A 19,712-nucleotide genomic window follows, 5' to 3' on the forward strand; every position below is an offset into this window, starting at 1 on the left:
AATAATTTACATTCAATGGAAAACATTTTTAGGTTTGACCAAATTTTATGTTGAAACAAATGCAATAAAATGCTTAAAATGTTTTCATAAAACATTTTACAGTGAAACAAATGGAGTGTTAGACATAGTCACGTAGTGATGTAATAGGATATTCAAAAGAAATGGAATGCACCCTTTTTTAAAAAAATGTTACAATTAGTGAGGGAGAGAGAAATTGAACTTTGATTCTCTTTATAAGGAAACGTAGTTAATGTTACTGAATTATAAATCTCTTGATAGAGTCTATTTTAAGAATGAACTCTTAATATTTAAGGGGCTTACTAAATCCAAAATAAAAAGCTCTCAAGAATCCACCAGAAAAATAAGAGATAGGCTTTGAAATTTCATTACTGAAATAGTCTAATTGTTTAGGGGGCTACAACCACTAATCTATGATAATAAAAAAGTTAACCCTATTTTTTGTTTGGGATGAAATTATGCTAAAACAATATGAAAAATTGCAACAAAAAAAAAAATCTTAAACATAACTTAATCAATACCCTACCATACAGAGACTCAATTTTAACTACAATATGTAGGGGATTAAAGGGTAACCAAGAAAGTATGGACACTGCAATTTGCCTGTCATACACGTATAGGACACGACATACACATAGGACACGGTTACACACATGTCCTTTCCCTTTTTTTAACAATCAAACATGGCCAAGACACAACGAGGACATGGACTAGACATGGCTAGGAGAGGGAAAAAAAGTGTGAAAATCCTAACCTGAAACTCTACATTTTGAGAGCATCCTTAACACCTAAAATTAATTTTGTTTGTTTATAGATTGAACCCGGTTAATAATTAATTCAATTACCCAAGTTGATTAATTATTCATATTACATGCAAATTAGTGGAGGAACAATCAAATCACCAAACTAAACTAAGTACAATAGAAAATAAATTTGACATGACGAGTTGATCATAATAGGAATTTTCTTTTGCAGACAAATACCCTCGTCGGGTGAATTTCAAGTTGCAACTTCCAAAAAATCTTCTAATCAAAAATCAAGAAGTTACAAGTATAAGGAATCTTGGCCAAACTAGACTATCCCAAAATAACAACCTAAAGTTGAACCTACGGGCATATACTTGTATCAGCTCCAATATCCAATTGGACTTGTTCTTATAGAAACTTCTTTTTGCACAGATCCCAGTATGTAACTAATAATACAACAACTTAATTGTTGTCTTATTTCAAAGCTCTTCAATCAATGCTTGTAGATCTGAAAGAAGATTTGTACATAACCATAAGACGCACGAGAAATCATAACAGCTCTTGTACCCACACATGGCAGCCAGGTGTTTCAATTTTTGATTTATTTAATTTTGAGTGTGTATGCATGTGTATCTTAATATTGATTAATAAAAGAATAAATACATAACATAGTTTTTTTTTTTTTTTTTTTTTTTTTTTTTTTTTTTTTTTTTTTTTTTTTTTTTTTTTTAAGAATGGTTTGTATTTTAACTTTTAGGCCAGCATCTTTTTTTTTTCTTTTTTTTGAGAAGCTAGGCCACTAGCATCTAATTAAACATTTTTTATTTAGAATATATTTCTAAATTCCAATTAAGTTATTTATTCTTAATGTCGTTAAAAAAAATGATAAAGAAAACAAAAAAAAAAAAGAAGTTATGTTTGTTCCGTGTGCCGTGCCTTTTAATGTGTAAATAAATGCTTCTTTTCAAAATTTTGTCTTTTTTTTTTTTTTTTTTTTGTCTTTTATATATTAAAGTTCAACACCCATCAAGCCTAGTTAACTTTTCACAATTTTTTTTCATGGTCAAGTAGCTAGGCTTTAATATTCTTCAAAAAAAAAATTAATAGTTATTTAAAAACAATTATTTTTGTTATAAAAAAATTTATAAGCTTTGAATATATATATAATTAAGCAATTAATTAATTAATATAAGTATCCCCATACATACTCTCATGTTCTACTTTTTCAAAAATTATAGTGACGCCGTATCATATACATACTCATATCCGTCTAGGTGCTTTTTAGTTGTAAAAAATGAAAGTATACAAAACTTTAATGACTTAGAAGTATGAATAAATTCACCATCCTTAAGAGAATATTTTCCCCTCAAAGAGTTTTCTATAGGGTTACAGACATATTTGTCTTCATAATATATATAACTAAGTCAAAATTCTTCAAGTAGCGATGGTAGAATTATGTTAATTTCTCTTTGATGGTATAAAAATCTGTAAAAGAAACGAATTGAATATGGAGGCTATATATATATATATATATAGAGGCAATGAAGAATGACCATTGTCAAGACTCTTTTGGAAAGTAGTTTGGTTAACTATAAAATCTGTACTAGTCGTTAGAGACAAAAAATTGTTCCCTCAATTTTCAGAAAAATTCTCTAGAATCTACAATTTCGATCTGTAACAATCTAGCACGAGCGTAACATGTACAGACCTTACTACAACAAGCTTTATGGGCTCACTTGAGGCGCTGACAAGCGAACATCCAGTGAGCACCCAGCTATAAGCTTGTTCGTACCCACTTCAACTCTCACATGTCTTTACTTAAGGCTCGCTCTAGTAGACTTAGTTAATAGAAATTGACATTTCGGTTGTGTTTGGTATTAGCTTAAAAAACCTGGCTTTTTTTTTTTTTTTTTTAATTTTTTTATTTACGATTTAGCTTATTTTTACTATTATTCAGATTTTTTTTTTTTTTTGATGAAAATTATTCAGATTTTTTTTTACTCTTCAACTTATTTTTTCTATTATTTATGGGTCTCATAACTCTTATTATATTTTTTGGTACTATTTATGGGTTTCACTGTACTATTTCAACTACCATTTAGTTTTATCTATGGTACTTTCAGCAAAAAAATTTCAGTTTCAACTAAATAAGCTGTTCTTAAACTGATTTGTATCATTAATATGTCCATTCAAATTCTCCATCACATTCATTCTGCACAATCCTTGTTTGAGGGGGGCAATTGCCCTCCATCCCCTCCTCATGAAAGCCAAATATTCTTGGCTCTGCCATTGCTTTAAAGTTCAAACGGTTAATCTCTTCATTATATTTGTTTACATCTCCTTTTTTTTTGGTTGAACGTGCAACTCCAAAGGAAGTTGATCTGAAGAGTTAAATAATTTTATATTAGGATTTCAATATTTTAAAATTTATTCCTTAGCCCCATTTAAAGCACTATTTAACATTTAATAATAAAACCTCTAGTTTTTGTTTTGGTATCAAACTCAATTTGTGGCAATTGCAATTTGCATATTTGTTGATGGCCAAAGATAAGTATGTTGGGTTCTAAGATTTTAGGTTTAAATGTATTAGAACTTCATTTTGTAATGTTGGCAAACAATGATCAAAACGTTTAGTCTTATTTTAGACTTGCTCAAAGTATGTTTTTGTGTAAAGTTGGAATCGAGTGTACTGCAGGATTTACTGTGTAAATCTGTCTGGCTCGATCAATCGAAAATTAGACTCGATTGATTGAAACTCGTGCAGATTGTTTTTCTGCAGAATTTTCCAATTCAGCCTAAGCCTGTTTGACGTGTAGAGTTTTATGTTTTTCCTTAAGTATAAAAGGAAAAACCCTAACCACGTTTTGAGGTGGCTCTTTATGTTGTGTGTGTGAATCTCTTGTGAAATCTAGAGGTGTTTGTCTTTATACACACTTAGGGTTTTCAATATCAAGATTGATGTTAAGAGTTTGGTGATCAATTCAGTTGCTATTTTCAAGAGCTTAAAGATACACAAGCGGGAGTGCTTGTACTTGTTGTGAATCCAAGAAAGAAGTAATCTGTGGACTTGGAGCTGTCACGTGGTCGTGGTAGTAAGTTTCCTACTTGAGGTAGCAATAGGACGTTAGTAGTCTAAGTCGCTATTGTGTAAATTTCAATTCTTTCATAGTGGATTTGTTTTATCTTGAAGATAGTTAGGTTAAATCCTCCCCAGGTTTTTTACCCGTTTGGTTTTCCTAGGTTATTATATCGTTGTGTTATTTATTTTCCGCACTTTACAATGATATGATATATTTGTGTTAACCTAGATTTAATAATTTGACTAAGTAATTACTTGGCTAATTAACTAAGTTAATCTGGTTGTGTTTTAAGGGGTCTAAAAACATACAAAGTAATTTCAAGTTATGCCCTTGAATGATATATTTTTGAGGACTGGATCAAGTTATTGAAGTATTAGAAATATCATTTTATTGTGCCTAGAAGATTTTAATTTCCAACTGAAAAATCCTGGATGAGTTTTGTATGATTCGGAACAAAATACCGAGGTTAATTTTTTCAGTATTACTATTCGATAATTTTTTTAAATTTTAGAATTTTAGGTTTTATTTCATTATTTGCTATACTGGTTTTGTATTTCACATTGAGCAACAACTAACGACGATAAGCATTGATTGAGGAAAGAACTTAACGTAGTCCATGCATATTGCTCAATACAAGTATTACACAACTAATGGAATGATACAATTGGGAATCACAAAATATAGTACTATAAGTACTCTTAAAATTCAAAATTCTAACTCGAAAATTCGGTATTTGCTTGGCTGGAATAAAAACTTGGACCAGTAATATGAGCGGATCAAATCAGCCCAAAGATTAGAATGTAACACAAGAAACAAAATCACGGGAGCACAGGCAAGTGAAGCAATGGCATATGGAACCCATTCCAACTTGTAGTTAAAGATCAAAAAGATGGCAGCAATAAAGGCTAATACCATGGTCGTAATAGAGATGAAGAGTGTTGTGAGCCCGAACATCAATCTTGCATGCAATGAATACACAAACTCATTTTGTGCATAGCTTGAAGTGAGAATGGACAGTAACAACACTATTGATGCTGCAGAGGTGAAGAGTGAAACTGCATTTGAAAGGATAAAAATCATAAACCACTGCTCTTTGCTAAAAAAAGGAGTATTTGATATGTTATTGCTGGCACCAGGAACAGTGAGAGCTGCAGCGAAGACCACTGTAGAAATGAGTGTTGCCACAAGCATACATGAATTGGCTGTCTCCTTCATTGCTTCTTCACCTACTTTAAGTAATTCTCTATGTGTCTTATTGAATACTTCTCTGGGTGTCATTCCTTCTGAATTTTTCATAGACATATGAAAAGGTCGGGAAATCTTTTCCACTGCCTAGAATGATGCACATTGTGAAAAGTTACGTAGGGAATTATATTAAAACAGGAAAATGAATATTACATGACATATCTATGATGAAAGTTTTAAATAATATAAAGACATTTCCCATTTGAAATGGATCTATTTTATAGTTCTAATTTAATTATAAAAAATTAAAAATGCATTTTGTATCATTTAAAAGTTTACATGACATGATGCTTTCTATACTGTTAGATTCAAAAAACAAGAACTTGAACTTCCACATGTTATGGTAAATTGAAAATGATATCTTTAATGTTTGGAAAGAAGAAGATCTAGTGGTACGGAATACCTTAAACCACAATAGCTCTCGTTGCATCTGAAGGTTTGCTCGTGGGGCACCAAGTCTTTCCACTTGTGGCAACAGTCCAGCTAAGTGCAGCATGTTGTTTTCGTCATCATCAATATTTCCTACTATGTAATCCTTAACTGCTGCTATGTTTTCTATTAGATTGAACACGTGTACTTGACGATGCAAAACAGCAACATGAAATACGCTTTGCGCTTTGTCATTAACTTCCCATAAAAGATCAGGATACTTGCAAAGAAGCAAAGCTAAAAACTCAACATTTCCTGACATTGCAGCATCAAAAAGTACTCCTGAAGGCCTCCGTATTAGGTTTGAAATTTCCTCATCTGATCGCTCCAGAACTTGCTTCCAAATCATTTCAAGTAATTTACAAGCCGATATTGGCAATGATCCTTCCTTATAGAAGCCTTGGAACTCTAGAAGTAGGGAATTAAAGTATCAATCAGGGGAAAAAATGATCTCTATATAAGAGAAACGGGAAGCAACAAACTTGTTCTTCATATAATGAAAGCATTTAATTACAGATATCATTCATATAAGCAGGTTCTTCCACAAACTTGTTCGAATGCTAATGAAAATTTCAATTTGTCTAAATAAAAACTATATAACACTAACTAGTAAAAATTGTTATGTTGCCTTGGGAACATATTATAGTACGGTATACTAAACACTAATGATTATTTGGTATTACTCTTTTCTTTTAGTCTTTTTTTTTTTTTTTTTAAGCTTAATTGTTTATATATATAGTTTTTTAAATTCTCACTTTTTTAAAGAACAATTATATTTTAGCCAACTTTAAACAAATAAACTATCAATAAAAAGCTGCAATCTAAATGAACACGTATCTATTGTGAGACAGGGTTTAGAAAAAAGTACTTAAGCTGGTGTCTTTTGCCTTGATCCTTAGCCAACTGCTGCTTGAAATGTCTGGGGCCTTTTGAGCCAGCACATGCAAAGCTGTTTTCCCATCATTATTCTCATCTCGTGCATAAGCCATTGTTGGATATTTTTCCAGTATATCCAATGCTATATCTATAAATGGAAAAGTAATTTCCAATATATAGTCAGAAACTTTGATTATTTGTAGGCGTAATTAATACACACACAAAATTTGATTACATTTGTTACATTTGTTGAGTTTGCAAGCTTTTACAAGTTTTCATCTGGATCTCTTATTGACATTACTTTTTTATTTACCATTAAAAATTTGTCACATTAACATGCTTTGAATTTTTGAAAAAAATATGCTTTACCTCCTACACTTACCACACACACACAGAGGCAGCAAGGAGCTTGTCCAGACTTGAAGACTTCCAACGAAAGATCAAGTATCATTTTTGAAATTTAGTATATGAGTTAGTGCAGACGTAGTTAATTTGTCATTGGAAGCAAATCTGGGATTGGCAATTTATTCTAACATAGATTGTATCTAAAATTTTAAAAGTTCCAGAAAATATTGGGATATTCTATACTAAAAATTACTATCTGATACAAAAGCAAGATAGAAAGTACGTAACATGTTTATCAGAACTGTAATTTGTAAATTCAAATTTGGGAGTACGAAGGAAAGTATCATAACGTACAGATCGCTGTTAAGGATAATAAAAAATAGCTTAATGCGTTCACAACAATCTAGGCGGTCAAACTCAGTTTTTGAGTAGAGATATCCTGCCATTTCATTGTGTCCAGCTTCAGCTGCCATGCCAAACGGTATCAATTGCCTAGTACCACGGATCATTGTGAGTGTATTATTTTTTGCTATCATTAACTCTGCAATATCAACCTCTCCAGATACAGCAGCAATACTAAGGCCTGTGTCTTTATTTATATTTTCAATAGCAAGTTCTTCCACAGTCACATATTCCACCAGTGCTTTTATAAAATTTTTGTTCTTGGCAGTAACGGCTATGTGAAGCACTGTGTCCTGCCCTTTTGTTAATCTAGCATGAAGCATGCCACGATCCTTATCCAAGAAGCTTCTTGCAATTTCCCAGTCACCCTTAAGTGCAGCTAGACACAAGGCCCGGCAGTCATCTCTTTTTTTCCCTGCAGAATTTTAAAGATATTAGAGATTAAAGTATTTACAATTGGTGTTTTCCGTTTAATCCATATAAATCACATAAGTCAATATCATTGCATATAAATTTATTTGGAAATTAACTATATATATATATATATATATATATAACAAAGTTTAATTACAAAATTGATTATAGCCTTAAATTACAACCTTATTCAATAAAATAAATACTACTACATATTTTGAAAATCTAACCATTGAATTACATATTCTTTCTTTCTCAAAAAAAAAAAAAAAGAATTACATATTCTTTATACTCTTAATACACGTATGAAATTTTGTGTTAATAAGATGTTATTTACTATATAATCTATAAGTTTATATTTTATGTATAAATTATAATTTTAAATTATAATAACTTGCAATTTAAACAACTTATTAATGACATAATTATTGATCTTTAATTTTTTTTTAAAATTTTATAAGTATAAAGGATAAAAAATATATATATATAATCCAACGGTGTCCATATATATATATATATATATATATGGAGAGAGAGAGAGAGAGAGAGAGAGAGAGAGAGAGAGTCATTTGGAAAACATTATATGAATCCATTTATTTTGGAAAAGGGTGTCAATTTAAATCATTCATCTACTCTAAACCATGAAATGAATTCATACCAATGGAGACAATCCTCAAAGTTTTGGGAATTGGAAAATCCCTTTAATCCATGTAAATCAATATCATTTTTATTTGATATAAATTTAAATTTTAAATATATAATTGAACAACTAAAAAATTCCAATTGTTATATAAATGAATTCTTCATTAAATGGAACTTTATTAACACAAAGAAAAATCATTTACAGTTTATTTCATCGTTTCTAGATTGTGCATTTTCCTGTTTGAATGGAACTTTATTATAAAACTGAATTTGTAAAAAATTTATTTTTATGATTATTATAATTATTATTCTTGTTGAGTATTTTGTTGTTGTTGTATTTGGGTTGTACATCTAGGAACAGTTTATTTAACTTTTTGCTAAGTACTTATTACTGAAAGTATGCTAAAATATACTCGTACTTTGAAAAGGTGAAAAAAAAAAAATGTGAAGTTTTAAAAAGTTACGCATAATATTGCAACTTAACCCGGACGTTTTTTGTTGTTGCTCGTGTCTTCAGTTGGGTTCTAAGCTATTGCCTTGCTCGTTCCCTACTCATAGTTTAACCCAAACATTACATTTTCAGCCCAGAAACAAAGGGGGGAAAAGTACATTGATGAAATTTATATTGAGACAAAGGAGAAAGAATTACTGTCAAGTTCCAAATCTGTCTTGGATGTGGGAAATTCATCCCGCGAAAAACGATCTGAGGTTGGCAGACTTGGTTGCACAACAATATCTACTAATTGTTCCTTTTTCTCTGTCATCATGGCTGCATTTGAGGAATGAACTCCATATAATTAAAAATGGACACTTAGGTTTTTAATAATTTGATAGTTACAATAATGAGGAAGGGGGTTTAAATTGTTGACATCTGCATTAAAATTATCATAAAGTGCTAGTTGAACTACAATTGAAGTCAAGTTGTGGACTCACCCGAAATTTTCCAAAAATATTGCTGAGCTTTTGAGGCAGAAAAGAGAGCAAAAAGGGCTTGAGGTAGCTAAGAAACGAGAGAAATGGTTGGTATGGTTATGGACTAGAGTGTGACAGTTTGTGGTTTATATTATCGTAAAAGGAAATTATGGAATATCTATCCAAACCGTTCATTCCAAAAAACAGAGAATCGATCCAAATTTCTACACACCGTAGAGCACCAACTCCAGCAAAATTTTGAATCCCATTCACTAAATAAAAATCAAGCTCAACTTTATTCCAGTCGTAATCATCAAGCCAACTAAAGTGCATGTAAAACAACGAAAGTGAAGTTTCTTTAATGATGAAATTAAAGAGAAATTATTGTAGAGAATCAAGAGAAGAAGCGCGAACATAAAAGAGAAGGAGAGGACACGAGAATTATATGATTCAGCTTGACCTTTTTACGTTTCCGATGGCATTCTCAATTGTGTTACAATTACGGCCGGCTATATGCTATAGGCGAATAAGGCGGTCGCCTAAGGCCCTGAAGTAGAAATTAAAAGTCTCCCGAATTTTAATCAATAGATTCACAACTAACATCACATTTTTATTTATCAGTTATCACTATCAAGCTATCACATCAACTGGTGTGAAAAGTTTGTCAATTTTTTTTTTTTTTTTTTTTGTGTCTATAAGCTTAATAAAAAAAAATGTAGTTAATTAGTAATTTTGCATCTAAAACAAGATAATAGAGTTTAAATAATATTTATTTATTTTTTTTAAAAAGTCATCTTTAAATATATAAAATGTCACAATTCAGTTTTCACCTAAAGCCTTCAAATGCATCAAGCTGACCCTGGTTACAATGAACTCTAAAATGGACATATATATATTGGAAAAATAAGAGCTAGGGTCACCTCCCCTCTCCCCTTCCAATAAAAATAATCAAATTAATGGGGCTCCTTAGTTTAGTAAGGTTCCTTGGAGTCGAGTAGCCTTGGTCTCCTGAGTCAAAGAACTCAATGGCTAGGTTGTTGAGTTTGATCTTTGGAAACCCACAAGCCTCACAAAGTTTGAAAGGATCCATCTTACTTAAATTCTCCAATTTTTTTCAATCTTAATCCCGATGTAAGACATGTGATATTTAAAAAATTCATATTAAACACACAAAATTAAAAAAAATTTCCACCTATTTTACATCTAGCTAAATATTGGATAGAATTTGGGAATTTAAATGGGAGGAGATCTAATTCCCACAAGATGTTCAAAAACTTCCCTGTTGGAGTTAAAAAAATTTCATTGTTGGCATTCAAGACATCAGAACTAGGTTTTGGAGCTTAAGAGACTATCAGTCAAGCTCCAAAGCAAACATGTCTAGAAAAAATAAAAATGCCAACAAATCATGATAGTTTCTCTATTGACATAGCTACATTTAAAGAAGGGATTATTATGAATAAAAATACACACTTGGGAGGATAGAAAATGATGGGAGAATGTTACAAACTCATAGGTAGAACTCACCCTTGAAAATCGATTTGCAAGGGGAGGGTGCTTAAAAGGTTATAAATATATGGTTAAACTTACACTTAATCCATGCAGGACACTAGGATCGTAACATACCACTATGCTATGCAGCGGACGTCCACGACGACTCACTCTAACAACATTGACTTGATTGTAGCATTTTCTTTTTTTGGCGGCTCACTCACTTATTAGTTATTTTAATCTAGCCTCTAGGTTGCCCCCTCCGAGATCCGACCACAAAATCGCAACTCATTTGATCTCATACTCAATGAGCTACGTTTGATTACTTGACGTGGTGGTTGACTCTAATACCAAATGTTACAAACTCATGGGTAGAACTCATCCTTGAAAACTTGCTTGCAAGGGGAGGGTGTTCAAGAACTTATAAACACATGGTTAAGTTTACACTTAATCTATGTGAGACACTAGGACCATAACAAATGATAGAAAAGTGAGAGGATAGAAAAAATTTAGTTTTCCTCATGTGTGTTTGGTTGGAGGGATGGAAAAATGGTGGGATGAAAAACTCTTATGTTTGATTAGGAAAAAGTAAAAAAAAGAGGATAGAAAATGTAATTTATATAAATTTACTCTTATAACTCTATTACATAATATAAAAAATAATTTTTATTTTTTTTATCATTACATTACATTACATTACATTATATTATATTGTTTCTATATGACAATTACAGAGCTGGCCATCATTTGAGACTTGATTAAACACAAAAACCACCGTTCAGACTTGATTAAAAAAAAAATAATAAAATAGAGCCTCTCGTTGATAAAAGAAAGAAAACATGTTGTAGGGGGTGGAAAAAAAGTTATTGTTTGATAAACGAAAGAAAACACAAAAACCATTGATTAGAAAAATAAAGGAAAAGGAACATAATGTATACTGTATAACACAAACACAGTGGAGGAGGGGCATATTTGGTAATTTCTCATCTACCCCTCCCCTTCCCATTTTCTCTTCTGAAAACATTCTAATTCGAAGAGATTTTTTTTTTTTTTTTTTGGGTGAGCTCAGAAAGAAAATGCATCGGCTCCACCAAAATCCCTCATGTTTTCCACTTTTATCAAACAATTCCAAAAGCCATTTTCTCTTTTCTATTTTCCATCTCTCCAGTTTACCTCCAACTAAACGGCCTTTGGCAAGCAAACTCAAAGAGTGGGCTTACTCTGCTGAGATTTCTCAAAAATATCGCCGAGCATTTGGAATAGAAAAGAGAGTATAAGGAGCTAAGAAACTAGGAAGGTGGTTGGTATGAAATAGTGTGACTGTTTGTGTTTTATACCACTGCAAAAGGAATGCAATGCCTTCTCAAAACTTTCCAACAATTGTATGGATTCCAATTACACCAAAGTCTTGGTCAAGTATCAGATTCCGCAATTTTTAGAATCCCATTCCTCAAATAAAAATCAGATTCCACTTTATGCTGATTTTACTAATTAAACCAACGCAAGTATATGTTCAACATCAAAAGCACACTTTCTCTTATTCCATTTTAGGATATAAAGCAAATTGATTCAAGAATCAATTCAGCATTAAAAAAATTAAAAAAACAAAAAAACTGTATGATGAATCAATCATTATCGCAACAGCAAGGACATGTGAATAGTGAATTAATAGTGTTAAGGGCAATTTCGCAACAACTTAGAAGAGAACCAAGGCCCAACAAAAATCACTCACAGATGGTCCAACATCAACAAGAGCTAGCCTCACAAAACTGACAAATCTGGGCTCACAAAATCCAACATAAGGTAATTAAGGATCCTCAATTGGGCCTAGATCCAAGCTACCCTTTTATCCTTTCACAAAGTGGACCGAGCCCATGTAAAAAGATTTGAATCAATTAAGAAGAGAAATTAGGAGAAGTGGATTGAAGGGCAAAGAAACATTTCACACTGAATTTGGGCTCCATGAAATTATCTCAAATGGGCTTGGAAAATTTGTGAGACCCATGAATCCTTGATGGGTGCAACTTGTAATGCCCATGAAGCCTTAGGAATTTCACATATCTGCTCAGCAAACACAAAGTCACAACTCACAAACACAATCCCACTTTCTAATAATATAGATTATTAGAGACAATCACCGTTATTTTTTATTTTTATTGCTGAAAGTTAGATTAGAGTCAATCACCATTTAATACTTGTTGTCCTAAACAGTTTGAGAGAGTTCATCGCTCAAAGCAAATCTGTGTTAATATCCAGCAGCTACAGTAAATCTTCCTCACTAGCCAACAGGTCTTATGGTGGCTCTTACAACATTATATAAGCATAGGAATTAGGCAGACCCCAAACGTGAGGGACATACAGACTCTGTTAAGTAGAAGCATAATATCATCACATCCTTACACACCTTTCTCCTTTCTCCTTTTTCACATCGCTCCTAGTTATCCATTATTTCTGTTAATATATTTTGTGTTAGCAAAATTCTGTGTCAAAATATTTTCAATTGTAATTGCATATTTTATTTTATTGAGTTTCATTTCAATTGTAATGTATCGAGTTCAGAACAAAAGAGTTCAAAGTGCTGAAACATGAATCTCGATTATGACCGAAGCAGTCAGAATTTGAATTTTTGTTACATAGAAAAATTCACCAGAAACTTGGTCAAGCAAGTTTGCCCAAGAAATCAATTTCTGTTATTCCTAATTATTCTTGTAGTCAACTAACCCACAATTGTTACTAGAATAAGAACGAAAAATATAACCCTCATCTTGGTAAATGATTGAGAGACTACTAAGAACCTTGAGAGAGATATCTTTGTTGCCTTCTTGCCTCTACACACTCCAAATTCACTTTTCTTTGAGAGAAGATTCTATTGAGGATCTGTTTGGATAACGTTTATCACTGAAAATTGAAACACTGTAACAAAATAATTTCTAAATATGTGAATAATGCTGTGGGATCCAAATTTATATTAAAATCTATGTTTAGATGACTTTTGTGAGTCCATGAACAATGCCGTAGGACCCACCATTTTTCAACAAAACGCAAAAATACACATTCTCAGTACTATCCAAACAGATGCTAAATTTAAAGGCAAAAAGGATTTTAAGGGCAAGAGTGATAAATAGCCACAGTTACAAGGAGTCAAGTGCTTTAAGTGTGGTGGTAACCACCATGTCTTGATGAGAGATCTCTCTTTTTTTTTCTTTTTTCTTTTTTTTTTTTTGTTTGGGTTATCTAAAGATGTGATTTAGTTTTGAAAGTACCCAAAGAAATGGTAAGATAGAACTCTAATTTATCGACGTTTTAGCTAGATACACATTAGTTTTTAAATTGGTCTTATTATAAAATGATCAACATCAAAGTGTGTAATGTTAGGAGATTCTGTTTTAACTCTAAGGGGTGTTCATCATTGTTATTTAAACAACATTTTTTAGTGTTTAAACAATATTACATGTATTTTCACATACTTTTTTACTCATACATATTTCCACAAAACAACAATAACGTTACTAGAAATCTCTTACTAAACGGGCCCTAAACATACAAACTTGAAAATTTAATAGTAAAAATTCTGTTGATTATATATATATATATAAAGAGTAAAAAGGAAAAATATTAATTTTACGTTTTAATTTAGTTTATTCCGTAAACGAATGCTTGGAGTCTTTGCAATTGTACTTCAACTTTACAAATATTAGTCTCTTTTTATAAATTAGTTAAATAGTCAATATTAAAAAGTAAGAAATTCAATTCAGGCACTAAAAGTTTTAGAGTTCCAAGAAGTGTTACTTACCTATCATAAAGTAATTAAAATAGCAATGTAACATTTTCACAATAAATTTTAAGTATAAGTGTAAACTGTTAGTGATTGATAGAAAACAATGTTAGTGATGAGCATAAATAAGAACTTATAACAAATTATCATATAAATTTTGTTATAAAATTATTGTAAAAATACTATAGAAGTAGCATTATTTTGAAAATTTTGGGAGGCCATGGCTCCTCTCAGTCTCTATCTCAACGTGGCTCCTGCAATGCACTTACAAGAATTTGATATCAAAGCTTCCCCTGTTTCAACTCTATCCATGTTATGTCACAATTTAATAACAGCGCATATATTTAGAATAAGTTTGGCATAAAGCTTTAAACAGTTTTTTAAAATTTCAATTTTTTCCATATTTTCTCACTTTTTTTCAAAAATTTCAAGGTACAAGTATAAATTAGCACACTTTCAACAAAAAATTTTCAACAAAAAAATTAAATAAATTATTTCTAAACAGACATTTAATATGAATATATATATAATTCATAAAGTCTCAATAAACTATTTTTAAATAGACATTTATTATGAATATATGTATAATTCATAAAATCTCATAACAACTCATCATACTCTTTTTCTTTAAATGTAAGAAAGTGGTGTCCCACCCTTTTATCAGACTATTCCACTTTGTATCCATAATACTGAGAAAATCTATAAACTGAAGCCTCCGGAATTTGGCTACATCCTAGCCAATGAGCCTATCACCACCCCAGGTGGTCCCATGGGAGTCATGCATTGTTTCTAAACAAAACTTCAAGAAAATTAGAAAAAGAAAATCTATAGTCTTTGTCGTTTTATACATGGCTTCATATTCCATCCTCTTTTCTTCGAAATTTAGAAGTTGCCCAGAGGTTGCTTCGAAATCCTTTCCAACTTTCTCTCTACCAAACCCTAACACAAGAACTTATATTTTAAGAAGTTCTTGGACGCTCTTTCTAGAACCTTTCCTTTCTTAGACAGGATTCAATATTCAATGACAGAATTCTAGTGAAATTATTTTAGTTCTTCTAAATTAATAAATGTACAAACGCGTCAGACGACTATGTCAATTACATGGTTAAAAGTATTATTCTTATACAAAAAAAAAAAACAAAAAGATTGCAAGGTCAAAATAATACTAATCATAACGATAATACAAGGTAACTTACCATGTTATATTAAGGAAGTTTCCTATTAGATCAACTAACTTGTGAAGCGTTTGGACAGTTAGGTGTGATTAATTATAAATAGTTCATCTTCCAATGGATCCTTCCAAAACCTCAAGTAGAACATTAATATTCAAATAAGTTAAACATTTTTGTTTCAGATTTGAAGACTTGTCTATCATGGTTCCTCTTATATGGTGGAGAATTGGAGTGCAAGAAAATAAGCTGAGAACTTGATGAGCTTCATGGTGACACAATTTCAATAAAGCACACTCTTCAACATTCAAACGGTCAAATATTTGATGGAAACAATTGCTCCACCAAGCAAGTCTCAGTCAGGTAGTTTAGCTAGTGAAGAGAGAGTTCCACACTTTTCTCTTTGCATATCCTCCTTATTCCCACCAGCCAGGTCTCCGCCTAGTAGACCACATAGTCCAGAAAGAGTTCCACATTCAGCTCCGCCAGTGCATTCATTATTCCCAGCAGCCAATTCTCGGTCTGGTAGTTCAGCTTCTAATGAAACATATCAGCGTTTCTCTTCTCTTATACCATCAATCTTCCCACCAACAAAGTCCGAAACAAACAGTTCCGAAAATGATAAAAGAACTACAGATTTTTCATCTTCTTTGGGTGTCTTCCACTCTAAAACCAAGCAGTCTGATCAGCCTAATAATTTAGTCATAAGCAAAACTGTTCCAAATTTTCATCCCTCCATAGAGTCAATCTTCCCACCAACAAGATCTGATTCTGATAGTTTATTTAGTGATGATAGCAATCCTAAATATTCTATACCTCCTTCAACTATACAATCATATTTCCCTTCAGTTAGATCCAGTTCTGATTCTGATTTGAGTTACATGAATTCAACAAACACTGAAACAAGTGCCGAGAAATTTTCCCTTTTCTCACGACCACATCACCCAGCCAGTTATCAAGACAAAGAAAAAATTTCCCGGCTCTTATTTCCAAAGAAAGGTAATAATCAACTTTCTCCTACAGCTGAATCAATGCATCTTCAATTTCCTCAAGATTGGCCTGGAAATTCTTATAATAAGGAGGATGTTCCGGGCTTTCAATCATTTCCAGACAGAACCTTTGATTTAAACGAATATGAACCAAATGGTTCTTATGATGGAGATTACTTGCACCAATTTTCTGTGTCCAAAGATAAATATCACTTTCCTGCTCCTTCTGTAAATCAAAGCCCTCCTTTGCTTGAGGAGGCAGACAAGAGGTGGAGTATTTAACTTATTATATCATCCAGTTTTAAGTAAAGCAGCAGCTATAGCGCAAGCATATCAACAGGCTAGATTCAACATTTACACCGAGTTCTCTGAAGGAAGGTATGGTGAAGGTGATTATGTGTCAGTGTGATCGACAATATAGGAGACTCGCAACGACTAAAAAAGTTGAATTTTTTATTTTTTATTTTTTTTTATAGGGAAGAAAGTTGAATCATGACCAGCGTTTATGCAACTATTTTGTTTGTTCGTTTGTTACCGTTCTGTATATACACTAGATAAAACATCATTACACACTTGTTTATATCAATTATTTTATACACATATTCATAATGAATGCGAAAATATTCACAATTTAAAAAGTCTAAGATAAAAACAGTGATTTGGGAGAATAATGGGTGATTTTGGAATCTATCACTCATAACTTTATTTTTATCACTCATCACTCAAAAATAATAAACCCCACGAAGGTAAGATTTGTTAGAATGTGTTATCAGAACATGTTTCCACAGCTAAATTCTCACCAAATAAGCAATGAGTTAAAAAATTGGAAACTAAAAGGTATTTTTGAGTTATGAAAACGGTGTGATAGTGATATTTTTGTAAATTAACTCACAACACGGGCCCACGGTCAGACCTTTGTCAAATCTGGGTCTCCTTTTCCCTTCACACCAAAAAGCAACAGAGGAACTCTTCCTTCCCATTGCTTTTCTCCATTCCTAGAGCAGCGCACAGAGACCTCTTCGGCCACAGCTCAGACTGGCGACGACGACGACGAGATTTTGACCATAACCCTCGAGCATGTGATCCGTACCCACTGCTCCCTCATCACTGTTGATCTCCTTCATCGAACGGTGGGCCAGTTGAACGGCGGTCAAGCAGGAGTACAGGTCAAGCACCAACGGTGGTCCACAAAGTAGATCCACACCCTCTCTTCCTTGATCTGTCGGTTTGGGTGCTGGGTTCCTTTTTTTTTTTTTTCTTTTTTCTTTTTTTCCCTTTTGTTCTCTTATTCTCAGTTTCTTATGTGGATGTTCTCTTCCTTGATGTGTCGGTTTGGGTGCTGGGTTTCCATTTATTTATTTTATTTTATTTTATTTTATTTCTGTTTTCTGAGTTACTTATGTGGATGTTTGGCCGGGTAGCTTTATTCCCAAAATCTAGAAGTGCAGATATGTTTGGTATGTTTAAACTCGAACCATTGTTTGTCAAGTTTTTGCACAAGAAGGGTGGGAACCGATTGGTTTGAACTGTATAAAATATATAGCAATTTGGGGAAATGTTTTACAAATTGACAAAATAGATTTTAAAAAAAGGTGAACATATGAGTGTTTAATGCCATTTATATCTGGATCATCCATGGTGCACAAAAAAATGGGGTGAAAAAAAAATTAGATGGACGCAGGGAATAAAAGAGGTGAAATGGATCTAGGGTTCTTCCATCACGCGAGTAGCCTAACTGTGAGCGGACACAATGCTCAGTCAATTGGTCCCACATAAAGGTAAACATAGTAAAATGGGTGATAATTTTTTGATCCGATCCGATCCGAAAAATACATTATCAGAACTCAATTTTTTTTGACTCGAAGTAAAAATGAGTTAACTCATGATCTAACCTGAATTTTTACGGGTCAATCCAACTCTACCCGGATAGCCCATATCCCAACCTGTTAAAAAAAACTTATTAAAAAAATATTTAAATTACAACCTATGGAATTTATTACTGTTTCAATGTTTTTTATTTTTATTTTTACTTTTTTTATCTTTATTTTTATTGTCTGAATATTCAAGAGCTAAGACCATTTCAATACTCATAATACCAGGTGCATGGAGCACAAAGTAAAAGAACTTATAGTCAATAGATTATTAATATAATTATATAAACAATTGCCAAGACAAGTCAATGGCACTATTTGAGCTTCACAAAGAGCTAAGCTTCACAGACATCATGAGAATGAGACAACTCAGACAAGACAACCATTTAAAAAAAAAAAAAACCACAAACGTGTAGTGCAACTCATACAATTTGAGTCATTTGACCAACCGTAGTGCAACTCCAAAGCCAAAGTCACAGACTCACATACGTGTGAAAGTGTGAAATGTGACAATTGACCAATAGGACTGTCCACGGGTCGGTCCGGGTCGGGTTTGTGCCCAACCCGGAACCGACCCGGTAATTTCGGGTCTCCTAAATTTGGATCCGCCGCCGACCCGGCCGAGGCAAAGGTTCGGATGGTCGGATGTCGTCGTTTTCCGGTCGGTTTTCGGTCGGGCTCGGACTGTGGGAATCGTCACCAGATTTTGCCAAAATCTGCTTATTTTTGCTTGATTGACCGGATTTCGAAGAGATCTCGGCGGATCTCAACGAGATTAGGCCGAATCTTGAAGAGATCTCAGCAGATCTCAACTAGATCAGGCCCGATCTCGAAGAGATCCGGCGAGATCTCGACGAGGTCTCGGTGGATCTCGAAGAGATCAAGCGAGATCTCGAAGAGATCAGGCCAGATCTCGACGAGATCTCGACAGATCGAACGAAATAGACCGGCGAACTACTTCAATCGACGGAGAAAGCAATTTCTGGTGCGTTTTCTGGTCGGGTCGGTTGAAAATCGGTTTTCCATGCTTTAACCCGTCAACCGACCCGCCGGTCTCGGGTTTTGGGAGCAGAGATCCGCCGCCGACCGTCACCGGCGTCGGGTCGGCCGGTTCTCGGTCCGGGTCGGCCGGGTTGGGCGGGTGGGTCGGTTGACGGGTCTGGTTGGACACCCCTATTGACCAACCACAAAAAGGCCAAAGTTTAGGTTATGTTTGGTAATAATTTTTATTTTTTATTTTTAAAAACTTTCTTTTGAGAATATAAAGAAAAACAATTTTTTTTGTATTTTTGAAATAAAAAACATGTTTAG

General features: G+C 32.9%; 1 protein-coding gene across 1 annotated transcript; it reads right to left on the reverse strand.

The window, feature by feature from the left end:
• Window positions 1-4,549: 4,549 nt before the first annotated feature.
• On the reverse strand, window positions 4,550-9,211 carry LOC115966453 (ankyrin repeat-containing protein ITN1-like). Its single transcript, XM_031085687.1, has 6 exons — window positions 9,131-9,211; window positions 8,847-8,966; window positions 6,993-7,556; window positions 6,387-6,542; window positions 5,493-5,926; window positions 4,550-5,176 (listed from the first exon to the last, which is right to left on the reverse strand). The coding sequence occupies exons 2-6, from the start codon at window positions 8,962-8,964 to the stop codon at window positions 4,550-4,552; spliced, it is 1,899 nt and encodes a 632-aa protein (XP_030941547.1). The 5' UTR covers window positions 8,965-8,966; window positions 9,131-9,211.
• Window positions 9,212-19,712: the final 10,501 nt, after the last annotated feature.

The sequence above is a fragment of the Quercus lobata genome, chromosome 11, assembly GCF_001633185.2.
Source record: "Quercus lobata isolate SW786 chromosome 11, ValleyOak3.0 Primary Assembly, whole genome shotgun sequence".
Classification (NCBI taxonomy): domain Eukaryota; kingdom Viridiplantae; phylum Streptophyta; class Magnoliopsida; order Fagales; family Fagaceae; genus Quercus; species Quercus lobata.

Coding starts and splice junctions, on each gene's coding strand:
- LOC115966453 (XM_031085687.1), bottom strand. CDS start 8,964: ATGATGACAGAGAAAAAGGAACAATTAGTAGATATTGTTGTGCAACCA. Junction 7,557..8,846: donor GACAGATTTGGAACTTGACA/GTAATTCTTTCT, acceptor AAAATTCTGCAG/GGAAAAAAAGAGATGACTGC. Junction 5,177..5,492: donor GAGAGCTATTGTGGTTTAAG/GTATTCCGTACC, acceptor GCATCATTCTAG/GCAGTGGAAAAGATTTCCCG.